At 36.0% G+C, this 25,260-nt stretch overlaps 1 protein-coding gene and 1 long non-coding RNA gene across 2 annotated transcripts; both read right to left on the bottom strand.

The window, feature by feature from the left end:
• Positions 1 to 1,986: 1,986 nt before the first annotated feature.
• On the bottom strand, positions 1,987 to 10,666 carry LOC131024894 (premnaspirodiene oxygenase-like). The gene is made up of 4 exons (XM_057954440.1): positions 10,058 to 10,666; position 8,757; positions 3,861 to 4,271; positions 1,987 to 2,695 (listed from the first exon to the last, which is right to left on the bottom strand). Exons 1-4 carry the CDS (start codon positions 10,627 to 10,629, stop codon positions 2,087 to 2,089), a joined length of 1,593 nt encoding a protein of 530 aa, XP_057810423.1. The 5' UTR covers positions 10,630 to 10,666; the 3' UTR covers positions 1,987 to 2,086.
• An 8,787-nt stretch (positions 10,667 to 19,453) lies between these two features.
• Positions 19,454 to 20,364, bottom strand: LOC131024893 (uncharacterized). Its single transcript, XR_009102024.1, has 2 exons — positions 20,254 to 20,364; positions 19,454 to 20,009 (listed from the first exon to the last, which is right to left on the bottom strand). It is a non-coding gene; the product is annotated as an uncharacterized LOC131024893 (long non-coding RNA).
• Positions 20,365 to 25,260: the final 4,896 nt, after the last annotated feature.

Genomic DNA, 25,260 nt, shown 5'->3' with positions numbered 1-25,260 from the left:
TGTAAATTTTTGGTGCAGAACTATTGGGAAAGATTTTTGTCCAATCGGGATTCTTGGACATTTGCAGGCTCTGCTAGCTGCTCTTGCTATTATGTCGGATCTTATGTTCGACTTCTTGGGAAGGTGCAGTAACGAAGCCCTCAAGGAAGAGATGAAAGAGAAAAGAAGGGCTCAGGTGCACTTTAAGTTATGTAATGTGCTACCTCAAACGATTGCCTATTTGGTGCCTATTTTTTTAGTTTGTCACTTTAATAATTCTGATGGTAGCGGTCATTCTTCATTTTTCACTAAATCTCTATTGCAGATTACTTTCATGAGGAAGAAGGATTTCAGGAAAGAGCAACTAGTTCTTGAGGAGTTAGTGCTAGAATACATAGTATGATAGATTTTCGTTTTAGCTATAAGATAGTTGGTACTTTTAATTTTGAATCGAATATGCAATAATGATGTATACTTGATACTTGGTTCATTTGGATGGTAATGTATGAATATTTTGGATGATATATAAAATTGTTATTGTTGATTTTATCATTTTGTTGTTTTAAAGTTATTTATTTATTTTTTGAGATAAATAATATAAAAATTGAGAAAAAAATATTAAATATACTACTTATAGTTGGAATACATAACACTATAAAAAATACAAAAAAACTGTTATGTATTTCTATCAAAGATAACGGTTAAAACCGTTATAAAAAGTACAAAAAACTGTTAACTATGATTAAAAAAAATAAAAAAAATTCTAATACATAACGGTAAAATCTTAATACATAACGGTGAAAAACCGTTATGTATAAATATTATAGATAACGGTTATGTACCGTTACGTATGAGCATCGTACCGTTATCTATACTATTATACATAACGGTAAAAAAACCGTTATGTATGACTGTATCATAGATATTACCACTATACTTATCGGTTTTTTGGGGTCATAGATAACGGATTTTATCCGTTATCTATGAGCGTTTTTGTAGTAGTGATGGACAATCTCAAATTTTTAGAATTGTCCCATATCCTTCATCTATATATGCAATAAATGATACTTTTTCCATCTCTCAAACATCTTTTGAGGATAGTCGACACGAGTTTTAATAAGAGTTAATTGTGTATTTGATGAGCGGAGAAAAGACCCCACAAATTAGAAAAAGTGATGATAGTGACTAGTGATGATGATTAAAATATGCATTTCTTGGATCATGGATCGAAATAAGAGAAAATGAAAGAAATCATAACCAAACTAGCCTGATTTAGCCCAAACAAGCTTGAGCAGGCCCGAACAGGACTGATTCGGCCCAAACAACCTTGTTTAGCCCTAATCAGTCCTGCGCCTCTTTATAGACTTTATTCTTTACCGGATATACCTTATTTTGAAGGCAACCATATCTCTGTAGTTAAAGATCAATATAAAAGATGGAGGATAAGTATAAAAATGAAAAGATCGGGTCAATAACCGTATCATTAGTGGTAATGTGTGTAAATATAGTGAAATCGTAAGAGTAATAATTAGTGGAATTATTTTCAAAAATAAATTAGAAAGATATTTTTAGAATATACAAAAAAGAAAGTAAAGGAAGATGGTTCAGGAGGGAGTATCAAACAAATTAACAACACACAGGATTTTAAATGAGCCAAGTAGGCACAACAAAACCTACAAGCTTATTATAACGAAGATCAGTTCATGTGGCAAACACTGTGGCATGATTTCTGCTCAACATCAAATTAATGTTTGTTTTGTTTTCTTTAGATTTTCTGCCAGCATACCATTTTACCAATTAATTAAGATTCTTCTTCATTATTTTTCTTGGTGCTTTATGCGTTTTAATTGAGTTTTTTAAATGGGAAATGCTTACCTCTGGCTCTTGATATGGAATTAATCTGATGATATTATAATTAATTTTGGAAATTAAAAATGCATCAAATATTTGTAATAGAGTATTCAATAACTAGCTTCACATGTCTTGTAAAAATTATATCTCTACTAATGCACAAATGAAACATCCATTATTTATCATATATAGAGCATCATTATCATTACAAATACTAGCACACATCACAGATCCATTACAAACACCTCAAACTAAATTATGGTTGATACGGAGTGGCGACCACAAATAATTTGTCTTTTCTCGAAGCTGTAAGACCATCATTCTCAACCATGTCCAAATCTTCTGGCCTCACTCCTTCTGGAAGCTTCCAATCGAAGTTGTAGAGCAATTGAGCTAAAGCCAACTCCACAATAGACAAACCATACGTGATCCCAGGGCACATTCTTCTTCCACTTCCAAATGGCAAGAATTGAAAATCACCACCAGTAAATTCCAAGGCTTGATTCTCGAATCTCTTGGGCTCGAACCTTTCTGGATCTTTCCAGAAGCTTGGATCCCTATGCATTGCCCAAATGTTCACCATCACCTTAACACCAGCAGGTATCACGTATCCTTTGATTTCCTGCACCTCCCTCGAAGCTCTAGGCACCATCGGAATTGGAGGGTGTAGCCTCAAAACCTCTTTGACCACTAGTTTCAGATATTTTAGTTTATGAACGTCGTCTTCGTCTAGAGTGGTGCCACTTTTTAATACTTGTCTTACTTCAGCTTGTGCCTTGGCCATCACATTAGGGTTCCTCATTAATTCTACCATCGCCCAATCAATGAGTGATGATGAAGTCTCAGTTCCAGCTGAAAACATGTCCTGAATAATTAATCAGTAATATATCAGTATTTCTCAAAATTTGTACCCAAACTAATACCTAAATTACATAGTTCTAGCATAAGTGTTACTGGATTGGGATTTGGGAAAATATGTGCTAGCTATGCTCGCCAAATTTCTAGCAAGAGGCCGTTTCGAAATAGAAAATATGAATGATTGCAATTGCTATAAAAAAATAAGGTAAATCTTACTTTTTTCGTCCCTGAAATATCTTCTTTTATTTTTATTTTCGTTTATCACCAAAACATCTTCCTAATCTATCTTTGGAAACAATTCAACTAAATATATTACCCATATAATTCTCATATATTTACACTCATCGCCACTAATCGACCCACGAATTTTTATTTTAATTGGTTATTGAGTCACTATCAACACCTTTTCAATCATCACTTTTTCTAATTTGTGGGGCATCTTCTCCACTCATTATATACACAACTAATTTTTATTTTTAAAAAAAAAGTGTATATGTGTATGCTGTGTCAGGCGACCAAATTTGGATCGCAGGGAGAACTGTATATATGTGGTGTGAGAGGTGATGGTTGCGGCCGAGGGATCCTGATTTGGATTAGAGAGAGGTGTGCATGTTGTGTGAGGGTGGCAGCGCGCGATGGAGGGATCATCTAAAGTTAAAAGTCTTAATCATGAAGTGATCTTTAAATTTCTTTATTTAATTATTAATTTATCAACAAAAATATTACCCCTTCGTCTCAACTTTTAGTATTTATTTGAGAGTGACACGAGTTTTAATAAAATGGTTGAGTGTATTGTGAGTGAAATAAGGGTGGGACGGAAGGAATAATAAATTGACCAGTTTAAGTGAACTTACATGCAACACAGCTTTGATTGAGTCAAGGGATTTTTTAGGACAATAACTTAGATTGATTTGGAAATTAGGACAATAACTTTCGGACTTGTAAAAATAGGACACTAATTATTTTATAGAGTAAAATAGGACACTAATTAATAAGCGTCGTAAAAATAGGACATTTTTCAATCGATAATTGGCTAAAAAATGTCCTGCGGATGCAACACTTATTAATTAGTGTCCTATTTTACTCTAAAAAATAATTAGTGTCCTATTTTTACAAGTCCGAAAGTTATTGTCCTAATTTCCAAATCAATCTAAGTTACTGTCCTAAAAAACCCTCGAACTCGCTTTGATTTTGTCACCGTCGATAGGAATCTTGAGCTCCTCAGCTCCTCCCTCCTTCATTCTCAGCAATACATCAACCAAATCCTCCCCCCCAAACTCACCATTCCCGGATCTCCGCCCAGAATCTCCCGGAATCTCCTGCGCCACCATCTTCGAGAGATTCTCCCTGTGCTCATCAATAACATCATCGAGAATCGCATCGAGCTTGCTCCGCATCTTCATCAGCCTCGTCTTGCTCCAGCTCAGCGCCTTCACAATCCTCGAAGACGGGAAGATATCCTCGATTTCAAACCCTCCGGCCATCCTCAGCGTCTCCATCATCACCTTAATGAAACCCTCTCTATCATTGCACACGCCGCCAAATGCAGTTCGGCACGTGATGGAGTTGGAGAAGGTGAAGATCTTGTTGTTAGAAGTAATTCATGTAATTACCACATAGTCTATGATGATAAACTGAAATTAATTAAACCAGAATCACTAACCTGAAGTCATGATGAATTCTGTATGAAGATTTGATCTTCCAGGAATACAGTATCTTCTTTAGCGTATTTCTTTTGATGGGAAAAGAATACAGAACGGTACTATTTCCTGGGGACCAGACCCCATATTTATAACTTCTCAAGTTATCCATATTTATTATTTGGTCCCTCAACAAATAATAAATATAACATTTAATATATACATAATATGATAGTATTTATTTACATTAATTATATATATATATTTGTCTACTAATTGGATTAATTAAGAATTTAATCCAACAATCTCCCACTTGGGCAACATATATAACATAATAAATGTAAGACTTTATGAGCTCTTAATATGCTATCATAAAATGTATATTCTTTAACAATCTCGTCCATCAACTATATACATATAGGATCAAAGCAGTTTTTGTCATAAAAATCATGACTTAACTCATCAATGGTCACATATACAAATATAGTTAAATGACATAGATCAATGGTCAAACGAAAATAACACGCAATGTTAATCAAACATGTATATTTTCGCCTGGTCCTCTTTAAACTAAAGTGAGGTCACAAATAGAGTGAAATACTAAATACTTTATTTCTGCAGAAAATACTTAAATACATAAGTATCTGAAACCAATATAAAACAAATGGAATACAAACTCCCACTAAACCATGATATCATCAAATGATGCAACACCCATACGAGCAACATGCTCATGAAAGACCTTGGGTGGTAAGCCTTTTGTGAACGGATCCGCAATCATGGAGTTTGTCCCAATATGCTCTATAGATATTTGTTTATTTTGCACTCTTTCTTTAACAACAAGGAACTTTATGTCGATGTGTTTTGACTTTGACGAGCTCTTGTTGTTGTTGGAATACAGTACCGCTGATTTATTGTCACAGAATAGCTTGAGTGGTCTTTCAACATTCTCCAAAAAGCGCAGCCCAGTGACAAAATTTCGCAACCATATTCCATGGTTTGATGCCTCATAGCATGCTACAAACTCTGCTTCCATGGTTGAAGAAGCTACTAGTGTCTGTTTGACACTTTTCCAAGATATAGCTCCTCCAGCCAATAGATAAACATAGCCTGATGTAGATTTATGACTATCTTGGCATCCAGCAAAATCAGAATCCGAATATCCTACGACCTCCAAATTATCTGATTTTCTATATGTGAGCATGTAATCTTTTGTTCTCTGAAGATACCTTAAAACCCTTTTGGCTGCTCTCCAATGTTCCATACCAGGGTTGCTTAAATATCTTCCTAACATCCCAACAATGTACGAAATATCCGGACGCGTACATACTTGAGCATACATAAGACTTCCAACTACTGATGCATATGGAATCTTCTGCATTTCTTGAATTTCAAGGTTACCTTTTGGGCATTGTTTTAGACTAAACTTGTCTCCTTTAGAAATAGGGGTATCACCTGGTTTACAATCTTGCATGCCGAACCTTTTGAGTATTTTATTGATATAGCTCTTTTGTGATAATCCGAGGATGCCTAGAGAACGATCACGATGTATCTCAATACCCAAAACAAAAGAGGCTTCTCCAAGATCTTTCATCTCAAATTTGTTTGATAGAAATCTCTTGGTTTCGTGCAATAAGCCCATATCATTAGTGGCAAGCAATATGTCATCGACATATAGAACCAGAAATATACACTTACTCCCACTGAACTTGTGATACACACAATCATCGGCAACGTTCGTCTCAAAACCAAATGAGATAATTACCTGATGAAATTTGTGGTACCATTGACGAGAAGCTTGTTTGAGTCCATAGATGGATTTCTCTAATTTGCAAACCATTTTCTTTGGGTCTCCCACCTCAAAGTGTTCTGGTTGCCACATATAAATTGTTTCTTCAATGTCTCCATTGAGAAACGCAGTCTTTACATCCATCTGATGTAACTCAAGATCAAGATGAGCAACAAGCGCCATAATTATCCTAAAAGAGACTTTCGATGAAACTGGAGAGAAAGTCTCATTGAAATCGATGCCTTCTTTCTGAGTATAGCCTTTGGCTACAAGGCGTGCCCTATACCTCTCCACATTACCATTTGCATCCCTTTTGGTTTTAAATAGCCATTTACGACCAATTGGTTCAACACCTTCAGATAATGGGACAATTCTCCAAACGGTATTATATTGCATAGCATCAAACTGTTATTTCATGGCATCCATCCAATTTTGAGAGTTAGAACTTTTCAAGGCTTGATGAGAGTTGATAGGATCATCTTCCATCATTCCATTGTCCTCATGTTCAAGAAGAAATACAATGTAATCATCCGAAATTGCATTTCTCATTTCTCTCATGGATCTCCTTAATGACACTTGTTCTTGAGGTTGTTGAGGTTGCACTTCTGGAATGGAGATTTCAACATTGTCTTGTTGAGGTTATGGATTCACTTCTTGATCAATGGTAGGTGCGGACACCTGAACATCGTCAAAAGTGATAGTAGGAACTGAAGTAGAACTCAATTCCTCCTCAAAGACAATGTCTCTAACCTTATTTCTCCCCCCAAACTCAACATCCTCGAAGAACACTGCAGTTCCCGTCTCAAAAATATTTCTAGATGTGGGATCATAAAACTTATAGCCCCTAGATCTCTCAGAGTAACCAATAAAATAGCTGCTAACTGTTTTGGAGTCCAATTTCTTTTCATGTGGCCTATAAGGCTTTGCCTCAGCAGGACATCCCCAAATATGAAAGTGATTTAGACTAGGCTTTCGACCAGTCCAAAGCTCATAAGGTGTTTTAGCTGCTACTTTAGTTGGTACTCGATTTAGAATGTAAGCTGCTGTCTTTAATGCTTCTCCCCAGAGGGACTCGGGTAAGGTAGAATGAGCAATCATGCTCCTCACCATATCCTTAAGAGTCCTATTTCGTCTTTCAGATACACCATTCATGCTAGGCGACCCTGGCATTGTGTATTGTGGGACGATACCACATTCCTCTAGGAATTTAGCAAATGGTCCTGGACGTTGTTCACCTGATCCATCATACCTACCGTAGTATTCACCACCACGATCAGATCTGACGATCTTAATTCTTTTGTTGAGTTGATTCTCAACTTCAGCTTTATAAGCTTTGAACACGTCCAAAGATTGAGATTTCTCATGAATTAGATATAGGTAGCCATAACGTGAATAGTCATCCGTAAATGTAATGAAATATTGTTGACCATTCCAAGATGCTGTAGGGAATGGCCCACAAATATCAGTTTGAATTAATTCTAGGACGTCTGTAGTTCTGTTGGCACCTAATCTCTTAATTTTGGTCTGTTTTCCCTTTATGCAATCTACACAGACATTAAAGTCTGTGAAGTCAAGCGATTCCAAAATGCCATCATGCACAAGACGTTCAACTCTACCTCTTGAGATATGACCTAAACGCTTGTGCCATAATGATGCAGAATTTTCTTTATTTAATTTACGTTTAGTACTACGTGATTCCACGTGCAAGGTTTCATTATATGATGCAATTGTTCCCAACAAATAAAGGTTGTCATAAGCACTTAAATAACCAGTTCCAACAACATTTGAATTCAAAGACAAAGTAAACTGATTGTTTCCAAATGAACAACAATATCCTGATTTGTCCAATAAACAAACAGAAACCAAATTCCGTCTAAAAGACGGTACAACAAATGTGTCTTTCAAATCCAAATAGAAACCAGTTTCTAATAACAACCTAAAATGTCCAGTTGCTTCCACTTCCACCGAATTTCCATCGCCCATAAAGATGTGTCTTTCATCATCACTCGGCTTTCGGCAGCTCAGACAACCCTGCATAGAAATACTTATGTGAGTAGTAGCACCAGTGTCTACCCACCAAGTATTTCTAGGTACTGAAGTTAAATTAACCTCAGAACAGACCAAAGTAAAAACGTTTCCTTGACCCTTAACCTTATCGTTTTTCGCAAAACGTTGTTCAATTTCGTCAAGGAAATCTTTAGCACAAGTAATCTCCTCAGAATCTGGACCCCTAAAGGCATCCGGAATGCTGTGTTTCATGATCATTAGACTCATGCGGTTAGAACGGTCCCACCTCTCAAAATCCCTTTTATCATCAGGGGCGCTGTCTGCAGTGAGAGGTGCGGGTTGTTCCGCCCTAAGTGCAAGGTCTAATTCCATACAGCCAAGCACTATCATCAAGTGCCTTTTCCATTCCTTGAAATTAGTCCCATTAAGCATGGGCACAGAATTGATGTTAGAAGATATTGTGGCAGCGGAAGACGAAGTAGCTGAATATAAAACAAAAGAAATAAAAACAAGTTCACATCAATATCCATAATTGGATGATAAATTCAAAATAATGGTTAATCCCATCTCAAGATACCAAACAAAACATTAATATCATATCTTTGGATAATAATATTAATTGTAAACAGTACTCTTGTTGCAGTAATCAAACATTGACAATAAGGTATGTCGAACAATAAATTAATCTTTGGATTAACTCATTGCCCACATATAATTGTCACATATTTATCACCACAAGTGTGTATATAATTCTGCCAAATATCAATTAACCTTTGGGTCAATTTAGAAACGCATGAATTACAAACTCACAACCATTCCAAATGTATTAAATAAATTGATCTACATAAAAGAGGTCACTTTGGCGACATTTTACATTAATCAATTCATTTAATATACAATAAATAATAGATATTATTATTGGGAGACGATCCTTAAGACGTATTAAAATCTATCCCATAGGGAGAAGATCCTTAAGAAATTAATACATCTATCCCAACAAATAAAATCTCCTCAATAATCAAAATCATATTATCAAATAAAACTTAGGTTTCTCCGCAAATACAGAAGATACAACCAAATGCAGAATATAAGACTTAGGTTTCTTCCAAGATTTGATTACAACCAAATTTTGCTTTAGAAAAAAAAAACTAGTTGCGTAATCACTTTTGAGCCATATATTCACCATAATGATTACAACCAATTTAACTATACAATTTGTTTTAAACAAAATTTCAAAACTCACAGAAATAACTTTTTCGAAGTGAAGTGATTATTGGGTTAAATAATAACCACCACTTTTCAACCAAATTTTCGAAACATATGTTTTCAGAAATCACAAAAAAAATTGTGCGGCGCTATTTCCAGAGTATCAATTCTATTATTCAAAATCACAAAATTTCGTGAACCATCACTGCGCATCAGTTCGTCAATTCACAAGAATAAAAAAAAAAAAACCAAATTTCGTTATCCCAAGAAACTAAATTCTGAAAGAAATCTTCACTTATACGAAAATATTTAAATTTCCGTTATATATCCAAATTTCAGAAAATCATCAATAGAGTGGCTCTGATACCACTTGTTAGAAGTAATTCATGTAATTACCACATAGTCTATGATGATAAACTGAAATTAATTAAACCAGAATCACTAACCTGAAGTCATGATGAATTCTGTATGAAGATTTGATCTTCCAGGAATACAGTATCTTCTTTAGCGTATTTCTTTTGATGGGAAAAGAATTCAGAACGGTACTATTTCCTGGGGACCAGACCCCATATTTATAACTTCTCAAGTTATCCATATTTATTATTGGTCCCTCAACAAATAATAAATATAACATTTAATATATACATAATATGATAGTATTTATTTACATTAATTATATATATATATTTGTCCACTAATTGGATTAATTAAGAATTTAATCCAACACTTGTCCGTTAGATTCACGGAGCTTCCAAAAGATTCCCGCAAGGAATCGACCAAGCGAGCGGCCTCGTCTCTCCTGATGGATCGGAAGGAGCGCACCATTCTAGGGCTGAGAAGCTCGTTGATGCAGATCTTCCGCATTTGCCGCCAGTAGTCGCCGTAGGGGCAGAAGGCGATGCTCTGGTAGCCGTACCACATGATCTCCATGGCCACGCCCTGCGGTCTGCCGGCGAAGCTGGGGTCGAGATCTTTCAGCATTTCTTTCGCGATATCCGGCGACGTCACCACCACGACCGGGGACTCGCCGAGTTTGAGGTACATGATGGGGCCGTAGCGGTCGGCTAGTTCCCTGAAGCAGTGGTAGGGAGGGGAGCTGATGAGGTGCAGGTTTCCGATTATAGGAAGTGTTTTGGGGCCAGGTGGCAGTTTCGTTTCGAATTTCATCCATTTGTTGATGAAGAAGGTGAAGAAGAAGAAGATTGCTGCAGCCATAGTGAGAGCAGCTTCAGTAGACGACAAGTCGCCGAAAATTACCATTTTTTGGGATGTGTCGGTGGGCTTTGTGAGTTTGAGCATTTATATATCTAGGTGATGAAAAGTTGTTAATCAACAGGTGCCACACAAATTTACGACATTTTTATGAGATGAGTTGGACTTGTGTGGGGGTGGCCGGTCCACCTACACACATTATATGTTATACTCCCTACGTTCCAATTTTTTGTATCCACTTTTAGTAGTATTTACTATTAAAAATGGATACAAAAAACTGGGACGGAGGGAGTACATTTTTTAATTAAATTTATAAATGTTGTTTGGTCCAGTGGTAGAACTACATTCTCATTGTATTAATGTCAAGGGTTCCAAACCCCTTTCCCCAATTTTATTCCCATTTTTCGTTTTTTTTTTCTTTTTTTTTGTTCTTTTTTTCCCCCGATTTTTTTGCCCACTTTTTTTATTTTCCGTTTTTTTTTCTTTTTTTCGCTTTTTTGTTTCTTTTTTTTTTTGTTGCTTTTTCTGGCGAATCAAAATAAGATTACTTTTCTGCACATCAATAATTAATTTTGTTTACAAAAATAATTACTTGAGCAAATAACTAAAAGTACAAACTCTCATAAATAAAAGTAACAACTATTGTGAACAAATGTAATAATTTAGAAACATTACATTGTATCATATCAATAGTTACTTTTCCTAACGACAATGATTATTTGAATAATTATTTAATTATTTTTTTCTTTATTCTAGTATTTATATATATGTTATTTCAAATTAATTATTATTATAATGAAAAAATAGTTATGTTAATATAAGTATTTATTTTCATTCAATATAAAGTACTCCCTCCGTCCCAATATTGTTGGCCACGTTCTTTTCGGCATGGAGATTAAGAAAGAGATAGTTAGTGGAGATTAAGTGTGGTCCCTACAATTTAATGTATTTTGTAAAATTTAATTAAATTATTAATTAAGTCTTTCTTGAACCTAAATATGTGTCTTCTTCTCCATTTTCCGGCCGACAGCGACGCCGGCGCCGGCGACTGCGACGCCGGCGATGGCGACAATCGCCCTAAATTTTCTGCCTATGCTTTGTCAAAAACCAAATCAACCCCAAAAAATCAAAACCAAATCAACCCCAATTTCCTCTGCTGAAATGGAAATTTTATTGAAAAAAAAAAAAAGAAAGGAAAAAACCTTGAAAGCACAGGCGCAAACATGGAGAGGAGCCTCAAAAAAGAAAGCCCAAAAAAATGGAAAAAACAACAAAACCCTCGCAAAAAGGGAGCAAAACGGAGGGACACAAGAACCTACAAGCCTTAAGATAACATAAGATCGTCCTCGTCAAAAGAGTCTTCATCGTACGTCCAGCATATCTCCCCATTTTTTAGAAACCACAGCCGACATAGCTCGAGCTGCGTGAGAAGAAGAAGAGTGAACCACAAAATTTTGCAAATTCGCTCCTCCAGAATTAGCATTGTGCACTTTATTCAAGAACTCCACCGGCGATGGCGAGCTCGGACCATTCCTGAGCCGACGTTTTATACTGTCATTTGGTGGAGCTTGCGGACATTCCAAACCCTTTTTAGGCCGATCCGGTCGACGCTTAGGATTGGCAACGAGCATTTGCATCCCCTGACTAACTTGCTCCTCTAACTTGCTAATACGACTAGTCAACTCCTCCTGAGCAGGTTTTGTGAGATCCAAGACCAACCGAGAAGCCGAATCATCTGTCATGCCCGTGGACGAAACCTCGGCAGATTTGAATTTGACCTCCTTATGCTGCCCGGACTTTGCAGCGGCTGACAATGAAGAATCCTTAGACCCGGCCGTGTCCTCCCTACGCGCTGCTGGCCATGCGGTCTCGCTGTCGTCAGCAATGATCTCCTCATCCACGGAGCTATCAGAATACTCCATAACAGCCGTGTCCTCCGTATTAGCTTGAGCATCCGCGCCCACTTCAATGGGCCGATCGAGAACAGAATTTTGAACCGGTCTCATTAAGGACTCCAGTAAATCTGGTCCCGAAAGCGAGCCCTCTCTACGCACTGAATAGACTTATTTAATAGTGTAATAAATAAGATTGTCAAGTTTGATTGACCGGGCTACAAATTAGAATAATATATTTTCTAAAGTAATTAAACTATGTAATATATTTACATTTTAAATTTAAGAATGATTTCTACCCTACCCCTAAATCTTTTTTGTAACTACTCCCTCCAATTATAATATACTTTCTAGACTTTTGCACACGCATTAATTAATAAAAATAATTTATACTTAAACGTTGTCACTCATGAAACAATCATTATTTAATGAAAAATATAAATGAGGAGAGTTAATGAGAGCAACGATCTAATATATATAAATTCTAAAATTAACGTCATTTAGAATAATGATTTTTTTTAGGAACATTTAGAATAATAATTAATAACTAAGAGTTTTGAAAATACTTGTATTATGAAGAGTGACAATTACATCTGAAACATAAAAAAAAATCAAATTCTATAGTTGAGATTAATTTATCTAGATGGAGCAAAAATTTATCGGAGTTCAAATTTTGGAGGGGGCATTAACTGAATATGTTATTTGCGCATTACATGTAGCTTATTCATAGGTTTACATTGGTTTATTCGTTATTCTCATTTCTCACGAAATATAACATTCTCACTAGATCTCAATATATATATATATATATATATATATATATATATATATATATATATATATATATATATATCAATCATGCATCAGGATCGGCCGATAGTACCATTTCCTTAGATAGCATCGTAGCTAGATTGCATAGGTGCGGGGGGGCGGGTGCGGGAGCGATACGATTCCAGTGCGGGGATACGGATTTTTCAAAAATGGTAGGGTGCGATTCGTAAAGGATACGTCTGTGTTATATATATATATATATATATATATTGTTATTATATATGACCATTTAAAGAATTAAAATTTGTTAAAGGCCCAAAGCAATTAATTAATTAGAAGCCCATGTTCATCATTTAATAAAATTAAGCCCATTAACCTAAGTGAAGCCCAAAGCCCATTTTCCTTTTTACCCTAATTTAAAACTCACTCACACCACAACACACACACACAACTCACGCTGCTCACTCTACTTCTCTCTTCCTCCCTCGGCCCTCTCCCTCTCGGCCTCTGGCCGCCGCGCCACCGGACGGCAGCACCGTCGGCGGAGACCGGCAGCTCCGCCTCCTCTCCCTCTTGCTCCATCGACTTCTCCCTCTTCCCCCTTATCTCTCCTCACCATCCTCTCCGTCCTTTCCTCCCAGTCGCGGCCTCCTCCCTTTTCCGGCGACAATCGCCGCCCCTGCTTCCACAGAGGCGCGCCCAGCCGCCTCCCCTCCTTTCCAGATCTAGCACCGCCCATCCGTCTCCTCCCTTTGCAGCCGAAGCCACCGCACCACCGTCCCAGCCGCCTCCCCTCCTTTCCAGATCTACCACCGCCCAGCCGCCTCCCCTCCTTTCCAGATCTAGCCGGAACAGCACAACAGCGGCCGAAGCCACCGCACCACCGTCCCTCGCAGCCGGATTCGTGAGATTGGCGCACCCGATTCGCGAATCCGAATTTTTTTTTTTTGATTTTTGGGGGGATTCGCCAGGTGGCGAATCCCGTGCGAATCCCACGCGAATCGCGCCCGCACCCGCCCCCCGCGCGAATCGGATACTGCACGGGGGTGATTTCCGGCGAATCCGTGCATCCTTGCATCGTAGTATCCATGCATCTTAATTTTGAGAATTGCATGCATTTATATAGTAATATTAAGAGCCCAAAGCTTTTTTAGGCCCATAACTTTCACTGTTTTGCAAATGTAGGATAAATTTTTTCGGGCTTGTAATTGTAGGACAAATTTTCAAAAATTGAGCATAAGGTATGACAAATTGAGCCCGAAAAATCAATTTGTCCTGCAATTGCAAGCCCATAAAGTTTTGTCCTACATTTGCACAATGACCAAAGTTACGGGCCTAAAAAAACGAGTGAGAAGATAGAATTTTTTTAAATTTTTAATCTTTAAATAAATATAAATTTTACAATTCAAATAAAATATTTACATAAAATATGTCAAATTAAAGCTCTTATTGTGATTTTTAATTTGATATGGATATTACATATTTTATAATTAGTCGAATTTTACAATTTTAGAAAGAAATAAAATAAAATAATTAAAAGATAAAAAAATTATAAAATATAGTTTATAAATAAACGTTGAATTTTATTATAACTCCAAATTTCCCACTCAAATTGAAATCTTCCTTTTTTCTTCCCCTATATTTTCTTTTCTTGCGTGGCAAAAAATTTAATATCTTGGCACTCCAAAATTGCCACTCAAAATATTTAATATGCATATCAAATTAAATATCACAATAAGAGTTTTAATTTGATATATTTTATGTAAATATTTGATTTGAAATGTAAAAGTTATATTTATTTAAAGATTAAATTAAAAAAATCATTTCTTCTCTCTCTTTTTTTTTTTTAGGACCGTAACTTTGGTCATTTTGCAAATGCAGGACAAAAAATTTTGGGCTTGCAATTGCAGGACAAATTGATTTTTCGGGCTCAATTTGTCCTACTTATGTTCAATTTTTTAAAATTTGTCCTACAATTGCAAGCCTGAAAAAATTTGTCAAATATTTGCAAAACAGTCAAAGTTATGGGCCTAAAAACACTTTGAGCTCGTAATATTAATGATGTCTGTAATTTAAATTGACATATGCAATTTTGTAGTTTGTGTTTAATATTAATTATAGTAATTGAGGATATTACAATACTACTTAAGAGAAATCTAATCTCCCCTTGTATATAAGCATAGAATTTTAGTTTTTGTAGGCTTTTAAAAGGGTTTTAGGCCTATTAATTTAGAACCAAAATTAATCTGGTCGCCTATCTGTAGGTGCAAAGGAGTGTAGACGATTCAAGTATCTTAGTAGCCACATATGAGGGCCAACACCACCACCACAGCCGCCCCGCTCCAGCCGATGGCGGAGCTCCATCTCCATGCGGCGGCGCTACAACAGCTGGTGATGAGTACTGTAGCAAAAGTAGTCAAGGTGCAAGTGATGAAATCCATCAGTTTTTGTTGAAAAAATGGCTTCTTCTTTGACAAGAAATCACAATTTCACAACAGCGTTGGCTGCAGCCATAATAGGAAGAATTTGGGACGAGGTTATATTGTCGGAAACAACTGCTGTTGTCGACAACACTAATAATATTTCTAATTCTATAGGTTTTTCAATGTAGACGTCTCATTCTGGATTTGCTATGAAATTTTGGCTATTTATAGTAGAGGTAATGTTAACTATGTTATAGCACTACTAAAAAAAATGCTCATACGTAACGGTAAATTTCCGTTATGTATGTACCAAAACCACCGTCCTATATAGTGTTATTATGTATGAGGGCGCTCATACATAACGGTAATATACCGTTACCTATACAATATATACATAACGGTAACTGGGATATATATAACATATCCAAAATCGTTGTCTATGACACTAATACATAACAAAAGTTTTCTGTTATAAAATGTCTTTTTTCCGATATCTATTTGTTGTATAGATAACGGTTTTTTATGTTTTACATAACGGTTGTCCGCCGTTATCATATGATAGAAAACATAACGATTTTTCGCCGTTATGAAAATTATTTTTGCGTTATAAAATGAGGAATGATGAATGAATAATGGTCAAGTAGGAAATGAGGAAAAAGAAAGAAATGATTCAAATGGTGAAATTTTGTTTAACCTTCCTATGATAAATTTACAACCAAATAGAACGCACCCTAAATGAAAAAAAATAAAGGTGCAGAGTTGAAGGCTTAAAGCAAATATGAAACAGACTCTATGTTCGATTATTCGTTCTATTATTTTTAACTTCCACTTACGTAGTATTAACCATAAGGAGACCTTTATTTTACATATATGACTGATAAAATATACTCCATGATTGAATATTTTAAATCTTAATAGTAATTTAAATTTTTTTTAATGAAATATGAATCAAGTAAAATTAGTTTATATGAGCTTTACGCACACAAATTCAAGTATATAAGTCATACCTATTTATGACATTTATACTCTGAATAAAAATATAATTTAAATAAACTAAAACATTTATAGCTCTCTCTCTCTCTCTCTCTCTCTCTCTCACACACACACACACAGAGTTTTGCAATACTCGACACTCGATGCTCGGTTCTCGATACTTAATGCTTAACATCTAACGTTAGTGACGTCCAAGGCTAATCGAAACCAAATGAATCGGCCCGCGGTCAACGATTTAATCGCAGAACCATTGACCATGAATCCAAACTGGAATTGAAATCGTGAAACACCAAGTTCGATTTTGGGCCCGAAAATTTGGAACCGAAACACCAAGTTCGATTTTTAGTTTTATAAATTTAATTTTTTTTATATTCAAATTTAAAATTAGTTATTAGTGTAGTACTAGTAAAGTTTTTTAGTAAGCCTAATTTACTTGTTTAATTTTATAATTTGAAGATTGTAATTTATTTGTACATATAAATTGTAATTTTTTTTTACTTTGAATTTAATAAGAATGCTAATTTTATCACATTTTCGATGTTAATATGTTATAATTTTATTTCACTTATTATTTTTTCAATAATTTTGTTACATGTAATGTATTAAATAATATAACTTCATAAGAAAAATATACACAATACATAGAATCCCCCCCCCCCAAAAAAAGAACGGTGGTTCGGCACTTGAATCGACGGTTTTCAATCCGACCCAAAACTGTCAGTTCAAGGCCCAAAACCAGTCCTTCTCTACTTCTTCACAGGCCGGTTACGGTTCACCTTCCTAGTGAACTGTGAACCGCTGATTCAGGCTCGGAACCGACGATTTTTGACCGGTGGACATCACTAATATAAGGTGTTGGTTTCCTCAAAATTATAGTACTTGTTTCTTGCATTTAAGTTGTTATTCCTCCTATCTCTCTACCTTTTTTACTTGCTTATCTACTCACTTTTCACTGTTCATCCACTCCCTATGGCAACACCAGCGACAACAATTCCACTCCCTATGGCAACGACAACGATAATAACGGCTGCAGCGGAAGCGCCGACAACAAAGGCGAAAGTTCTCATAGCTTCCATAGTCATTATTAAATTTTTAATTGAAGCTACATCGGGTGTTCAGGTCAACGGACTCAACAACAATATGGCATTTTTCATATGGCAAATGCTCTAGGGAGTATCTCTCTTCTTGTCAAACAAAAAAAAAAAAATCAGTTTGTCTTGATTTTTTTCTATGGAATATTGATTAACGATTTGCTAGTTTTCTTGTCTAAATAGGATAATTAGGGTACTTGATACTCGACTCAGAGCGAGTCGGATTATGATACCCGATATTTTAGACATATTTTGAATTTATTTTAAAAAATAAAATTTAGAGTATTATTATAGTACTCCATTCGTCTCAATGATCTTGTTCTGTTTTCTTTTTTGGTTGTTCCATTGATCTTGTTCTGTTTTTATATTTGACAATGATTTTACACTACAAACAATATGACCCCACACATTTACACACTTTTACTACACTAAGCCTATGTTTGGTTGGGCTTTTTTAGGGCTCGGAAAGGGATTCACTTAAGTGAATCCATTAGTTAGTGTTTGGTTTAGATATTGGATTAACCATTACCCTTACCTAGGGTTAACCCAATCGATCAAATTGTTTCCCCTCAGAATAGGCTGGAAACAAAATCGTTTCCGCTCCATTCCTCATCCTTTTCAAAACTTTTTTCTCATTTCACACTTTCTCTCCCTTTCGCAACTTTTCTCTCTGGTTTCCGTCGAGCTTATCAAGATCTCCATTGAAGATCTCCATTTCCGTCAAGCTCAGGTTAGATTTTGTCACGCCCCAATTCTTTAAACACTAACTATAACTGGGGCACGACTAATCATTTAAATGAACAAGGGAAAAATCTTGTGGAATCCGAATAAAAGGGATAACAATCGGGCATCGTCCATTTGGATGAGGAAAGACAGATATCCAAGTGATACGAATCAATCAACAAACATAACAAACTTTAGGATCACAAATTTAGTTTCATACTTCAAATAACCAACATTCATTAATTGAAATACTTGAGAGTCAATAGTCTAGGCTCAACAAAAGATATCGTTTAGAGTCAAAGCATAATGGTCTTAAGTCAAAGAAACGAAAGGCAGATAAAGGCTAGCACTACACTTTATTCTGTTACTCGCTGTGATCCTGGACCTTTTAGCCACCGACGGATCTCTATCTCCCGCTTATTTGAACTGAGGGCGTAAACCAGACAAGTTTACTTTCACGATCCACGAAGCCTACAAGAAATCTATACTCTTAATAGGTCTCCTGAATCTAATCTTAAGTCATGGTAAAGTGTTTGACATTCTATGATTCACTTAGCCGGATTTTCAAAATTTACTGAATAAATAATTGAAAACTAAAATTCTTAAGTTAAGGACACTAACAATATCCTTACTCGATTTTCTAAGTAATTGGATTTCTGAAAACCAATTTAAATCATGATGCAAATGCATAGCTCATTTCATACTTAAACATATAATAAGTGTTTACTTAAAATATGCACATAATAGTAATATAATATTAATATGTAAATCATTCTTTAAATAATAATTAATTAAACTAGATAAGTCTAATTAATTAAAAATAGGACAGCCCAATATTTAAATGAAACAGTCCAAAAACCATGTAAATTCGGCCCACCTATCTTAATTAAATAAGAGGCCCAACATCCTTTAAAATAAACTGAGCCCAATCGAAAAACAAGAAAACGGCCCAACTGAAATGAAAATGGCCCAATCCTTCCACCCCATTCAAAGAAGCCGCTCGTTCTCTCTCTCACTCAGAAAATCCGCCCCCTTCTCCCTCAAGATCCGTTCGTCTCTCTCCCGAACTCACGGCCGCCGCGGCCCATCTCCAGCGAAGAGCGCCGTCTCCACCATCATCCTCTTCTCTCTCTCCGTCCGTGGCCGAGTGACAGCGGCAGGGCCTCCCTCCCTTCTCGGCTCTCCTCTTAGATTGAAAACCCAAGCACCGCCCTCCTCCTTGGCGACGGCGGGGCGCCGCCGCCTCCCTCGATCCCTCAATCAAACTCCCGGCGACAACAACCATGGCCGCCGCCGTCCCCCAGAACAGCCCTCAGTAAAACCCAGCCCATCTCTCCCTCTGCTCTCTCAAATTTCCCCTGTTCACATCCGGCGGCCGCGGCCAGTGGCTCCACGCCACCACCGTCAGCACACCACTCCCTCTCTGAAACTTCCGGCGAGCAGCCATGACAGCCGCCGCCGCTGCCGACGACACACCCGACAAAACCGACCCAGACGCTCCAAACAATCAAGACTCGACGAGCAAAAATCAAAATATCAAGACTCCATCTTTCTTCTTTTTCTTTTTCTTAATCCTGTAGGTTTTTTTAAACTCAATTCAATCTCTTGTAGAAAAAAATAGTTATAAGCAATATATGCGTATGTACATATATAAATTCTGAGTGATTTCATATGAGCACAATGATATGTATATGGATGAAATGGTTTGTGTATTGCTTATCATGAATTTGAAGTCTGAAAAAATGTTTGTGGTACTGCAATTGAAGTGTTCTAACTGTGAGCAAGTATAAATGAACGAAGGAAATTCATAGATGAAACCTTTGATTTGTGTTGCTGAAATTGAAAGGTGTAGTTGCTAGATTTGCTGCTAGTAAACCTCTGATCGAAGCAATGGAAGAAAGGCTGCACATATTGGTTCCTCAATACTTGTGGGATGAATAATGGAAAGAAATGAGGGAATACAAGCTTAAAACTTACCTCTGCACTTAGTTTCTTTTTCTTGCTTGAGAAGGAGAGTTGAAATTGTGAGACTAATGGCAGAGAACGAAATGACATGATATGACAATTAAAACTTCAGGGTTAAAATACCGAAATTGTAATAATCGTTTAGTGCTCGCTAAACTAATTAGCTCGTGTAAATGCTTGAATGGTCAATTTAAATTGCAATGCATGAAAATTTAATTAGCTAAATTTACAAATACTTTGTAAATCATTTTTGGTTGGAATTAAAATAAATTCATTTTTCATATCCGGCGTGAATCATCTTAACTCCTAAGTACGAAAATTATTCTAAACTTAGTTGTGAGAAAACGAGGTTTTTCCTCTTTTCTGGTTTTGACTTTTGATTTTGGTATATATCTGTTTGGGGGTTTAGGGTTTCGGACTCTGTTGTGTAATTTGATTTTGATACGACGAGATGTAGTGTGATTTCCACTTTGATAATTGGGGTGAAAATAGCTTTGCAGTTCTAACTTGTAGCTTCAAGTTTATGGCCAATTCAAGTTGGGTATATCTCTCCGTTATGGACAGAATTCTGCTTCTTTGATTCCTTTTTTCTCAATGTGTTTCGACGTTTTCAGTTGTTTGAGTTTCTATTTTCAATGTGGTTGAGTTTGTGTTATGTTTTAGAGCACCATCTAAACCATTGTTGCCCCTTCAGATGATAAGGCCAATGATCACCCATAACTTATTCATTGGTTTATTTTCTAATTAGTGATTACATATCTTTTCCAACTACTTGGAGCTACATGCATGGACAGACACAAGTTCATAATATTTAGCATATTTTTTCTTATTAAATAGGGTGTTTAATTCATAATACATTTACCATTTGAATCATAGGAGTCAAATAAGGTCTCTTGCCATTCTCTTGTGGTGTATTATGTGGATAATTTGATGCAAGAAAGCCATTTAAGACGAGTTAGGATGCCGATGTTGTAGATAAATTGGCTGATATAGAGAAGTAAAAGATGGAGTCTTATTCCAGTGTGTGATATTCCTAGAGGATATGACGTCTCATCTTGTCTATCTTTTCTTGCTCACAGATGAAATTCAAATGCATTTTTATGTATAGTGCAGGTGGTTGAAAATCTGAATAACACCTTATGAGTCTAATTGCTTCACTGGTTGAAAATCTGAATTATCTTTCTATGTGTGCTTGATTTGTCAAAGATTTGTTTATGCTTTATTTGTATGGTGTGAGATGTGTGTATGATGGAGTTGTTGTTGAGGGGAAGGGAGGAAGAAGAGAGGCAATGGTTTTTTGCACAACTGAATCTAATGGCACTAACAAATATATGGATGTAAAAACATGGCATATTGTTGATTAATATCAATTTGCTCGAACTAATTCGGCCTCTCTGTTTTTTACTATTTGCTACCTACTATTTGTGTGATAACTTTCTTATTAGGTTTTCACTATGACTCGTCTTATGTGATCGGTAGAAAGGATAAGAAGGCTAAAACAACTTCAATTAGTTAGTATAATGGTTGTGGTAGTGTTGATGATGCAATGGGTTGGAATATGATAAGTGTTGCTACAATTAAGGGTATTCAATTGACGTTAAGGAAAAACAACAAGAAAAGATTACGCTTAATGGTCTTGAATGAGTTGATAAGAGAGAGTGATGTGAGTTGTAGAAATGAGCTTTGCGTCAATAGATATACATTTGATATCATTTGTGAGATGCTCAGAGATGTGGGAAGATTGAGTGGAACTAGAAATATGTCTCTTCAAGAGATAGTTGCCATGTTTCTATACACACTCACCATAAGAAAAATAGGTCAGTTGGGCAGTTTTTTTTAGAAGTGGAGAAACTGTTAGTCGACAATTTAACCTTTGTTTGAGGGCTTTACTAAAGTTGCATGAACATTTACTTCACAAGCCAACGCCAATTTCTGATGATTGTGAAGACGATAGGTGGAAATCTTTCAAGGTACTAGTTCTTTTATACATGTCTACTATTTAGCTAGATTCCCATTTTGTTGTACACAAATTAGTTATGTCCTTTTCTTTCTATCTTGTAGAATTGTTTAGGAGCCTTGCACTTACATCAATGTAAGAGCACCTTCACAAGAAAGGGGAAAGTATCGCACAGGAAAATACACAATTTCCATGAATGTATTGGGTGTTTGTGCACCAAATATGGAGTTCATTATGTTCTTCCGGGGTGGGAAGGTCGGCCCATGATGTACGTGTCATTCACAATGCTCTATCTAGGCCAAACGGTTTTAGAGTGGTACCTCGAGGTAAATCTAATGAATTTTTTGTATAAAAATATCATAGGCGGCTAGGGTCATAATTGCACAGTTTACCTAGTAATTGTCTTTTCTTTGCCAAATGTAAGGTAACTACTATTTAGCGGATGCGGGATATACAAATTGCATTGAATTTCTTACTCCATATAGAGGACAAGATATCATCTAAAGGAGTGGGTTGATCGACAACCCGAAAGTGCCAAATAATACTATAATCTAAAACATGCTAGGGCACGAAATGTTATTTTGAGATGTTATGGTTAATTTACTTAAAGGAAGATGGAGTATACTTAGAAGTCCATCATTTTTCTCCATTCGAACTCAAGGTCGAATTGTGATGGCTTGTTGTCTATTACACAATTTAATAAGAAGAGTCATGCCTACTGATGATATAGAGGAAGGAGAGTTGAGTTCTGATGATGATTCCAACATTGATTATGATGATGAAATGGAATACATTACAAGTGTCTCAACTTCAGATCATTGGAAAGATTTTAGAAACAAATTAGCCCAAGATATGTTTAATGGTTGGAGAGCGAGAGGTAGACAAATTTGTTAGTGGGAATTGTATATCCCACCTTTATGTGAATTTTATTTCCTTTTAGATAAATTAGACAGCAATTGGATCTAGATGTAAAGACACCTTTATGTGTGTAATTTGAAATGTAGTGAGAAACAATGACCGTTTTCTTCATTAATTTTTCCATGATTTCTTCTATATTTATAAGCTCTGTTCTGTTTTCTCTACTTACTAGCCAGAAATGATAATGATTCAGATTGCTTTTCCCATTTTTGTCTTACTAATTCGTAGGCAAATATTATTATTGTTTGATGGTTAATTAAGTTAGAAACTGTTTAATTAGTTAGCTGATAGTGATAGTCCAAGTTGTTAGCAATTTGATTAATTAGTGCCAGCTCTTTGTTTTGCATAATTATATAGGAGGCTTCTTTATTTGGGGGAATAAATATATAGGAGGTTAATTGGCCTGTATGACATCACTTGAGGACTGAAAATAATTATACTCTGTTTCTTAATAACTACTTGTCAAGTCAATATATTTCAGACTTTCAGTAGATTAGATCAATGATAAACATAGTTTGCCCTTTTGAGCCTTGTTATCCTTATTCTTTGATTTAGCTGTGGGTGGAAACTTGGAGACTGTTGATATGGGGTAGTTGGTGTTGTGGAGATGAGTTTATTTTTGAATTATGAACCTTGATCTTGATTGAAAAATCCTAGTACCCTACAAGTTGTTAAAAATAAAAAAAAGTGATTGTAAAAAAAAAATTGAGGAGAGATAAAAAGGGTACATAGGATGCATTTAGAAATGTGAAATTCTTATGAAATTGTTGATTGGTTGAGAGCAAGAGTTTGTAAAAAATTATGGTGTTGGAAGAGTGAATGATGGAGCTACATTAGGAGTTATGAGGTTTGTGATTGTATTCATTGTTTCTATCAATTGAGTCACTTAGCCAAATTTATCATACCCTTCCAAAGAGCTTACGTTACAACTAAATCTAAAGACCTTTTTGATCTTGGTTATATGAGCACACATTTAAGTGATGGAGAGGTGAGACTATTTACAAGCTTATGGTTGAGTGCTTGTCTTGCTTGAATTGAGAGTATACACATCCTAATGTCGATTTGACACACTTGAGAGTTGAGTGATCTTATTTTGTTTATCTTTTTGTGAGGATTGCAAGTCATGGAGACCATAGTTTGATGTTTGTCATGATTGCGGTGTCTTGATAATAGGAGACACAAATGCATGTTGATATTTTGTTGACAAATCGAAAGCCATAATGTCGTCAATTTTTCCCTATGCTCTTATTGATTTATTCTTGTTTCATCTTTGTTTTGTCCAAGGACGGACAATAGTTCAAGTTTCGCGGATTGATAAACATAAATTTTTGCCTTTTGGTGTGTCATATATGATGTTTAGTTATGAGGATTTTGTGTGTTTGATGGTTTATTTGAGCTTATATTGGTTTATTGTCAAGAATTTGTTACTTTCTTGTTGTTTGAGCGAATTTTCAGAAATAATGAAGCAAAATTTGGAATAATTTCCTGAAATACAAAGTTGTAAATCATCTCGATACGAGTTCGTGAGCGCAAATAGATTGAAAATCAGACATCGGATGAGAGAGAAAGAGTCGAAACAAGATTGCTGTGCAAAATCGAAAAATGCACGTGGCCTGGATGCGCGGCCGCGTGCCAGGCCCGCATTGTACGCCAAATTCTTCTTTTTCAGATGCATGGCCGCATCTCTTTGATGCCCGGGCCGCGTGTCTACCATATTTTGGACGGATTTTGGCAGATTTCAAGCCCAAAGTCGATTTTCACTTGATTTCTTCAGTATCTGACATGTTGGCCTATAAATACCCCTCAAAAGCTTCAAGAAAAAGGTTCCAGACTTCACTTTTATATTTTTATTTTCTGGAGAGCTGCAGAAATAGACGGAGAAGACCTCAAGAGAAAGAACTGAAGATTCACATATTTTACCTACTGTTTATTTGTTGAATGTTTAATTTTATTCTTGATTTTTCATTGCTAGTTCATATGTCTAT

Source organism: Salvia miltiorrhiza, chromosome 5 (genome assembly GCF_028751815.1).
Source record: "Salvia miltiorrhiza cultivar Shanhuang (shh) chromosome 5, IMPLAD_Smil_shh, whole genome shotgun sequence".
NCBI lineage: Eukaryota > Viridiplantae > Streptophyta > Magnoliopsida > Lamiales > Lamiaceae > Salvia > Salvia miltiorrhiza.
This window is presented reverse-complemented; position numbering and strand designations above follow the sequence as displayed.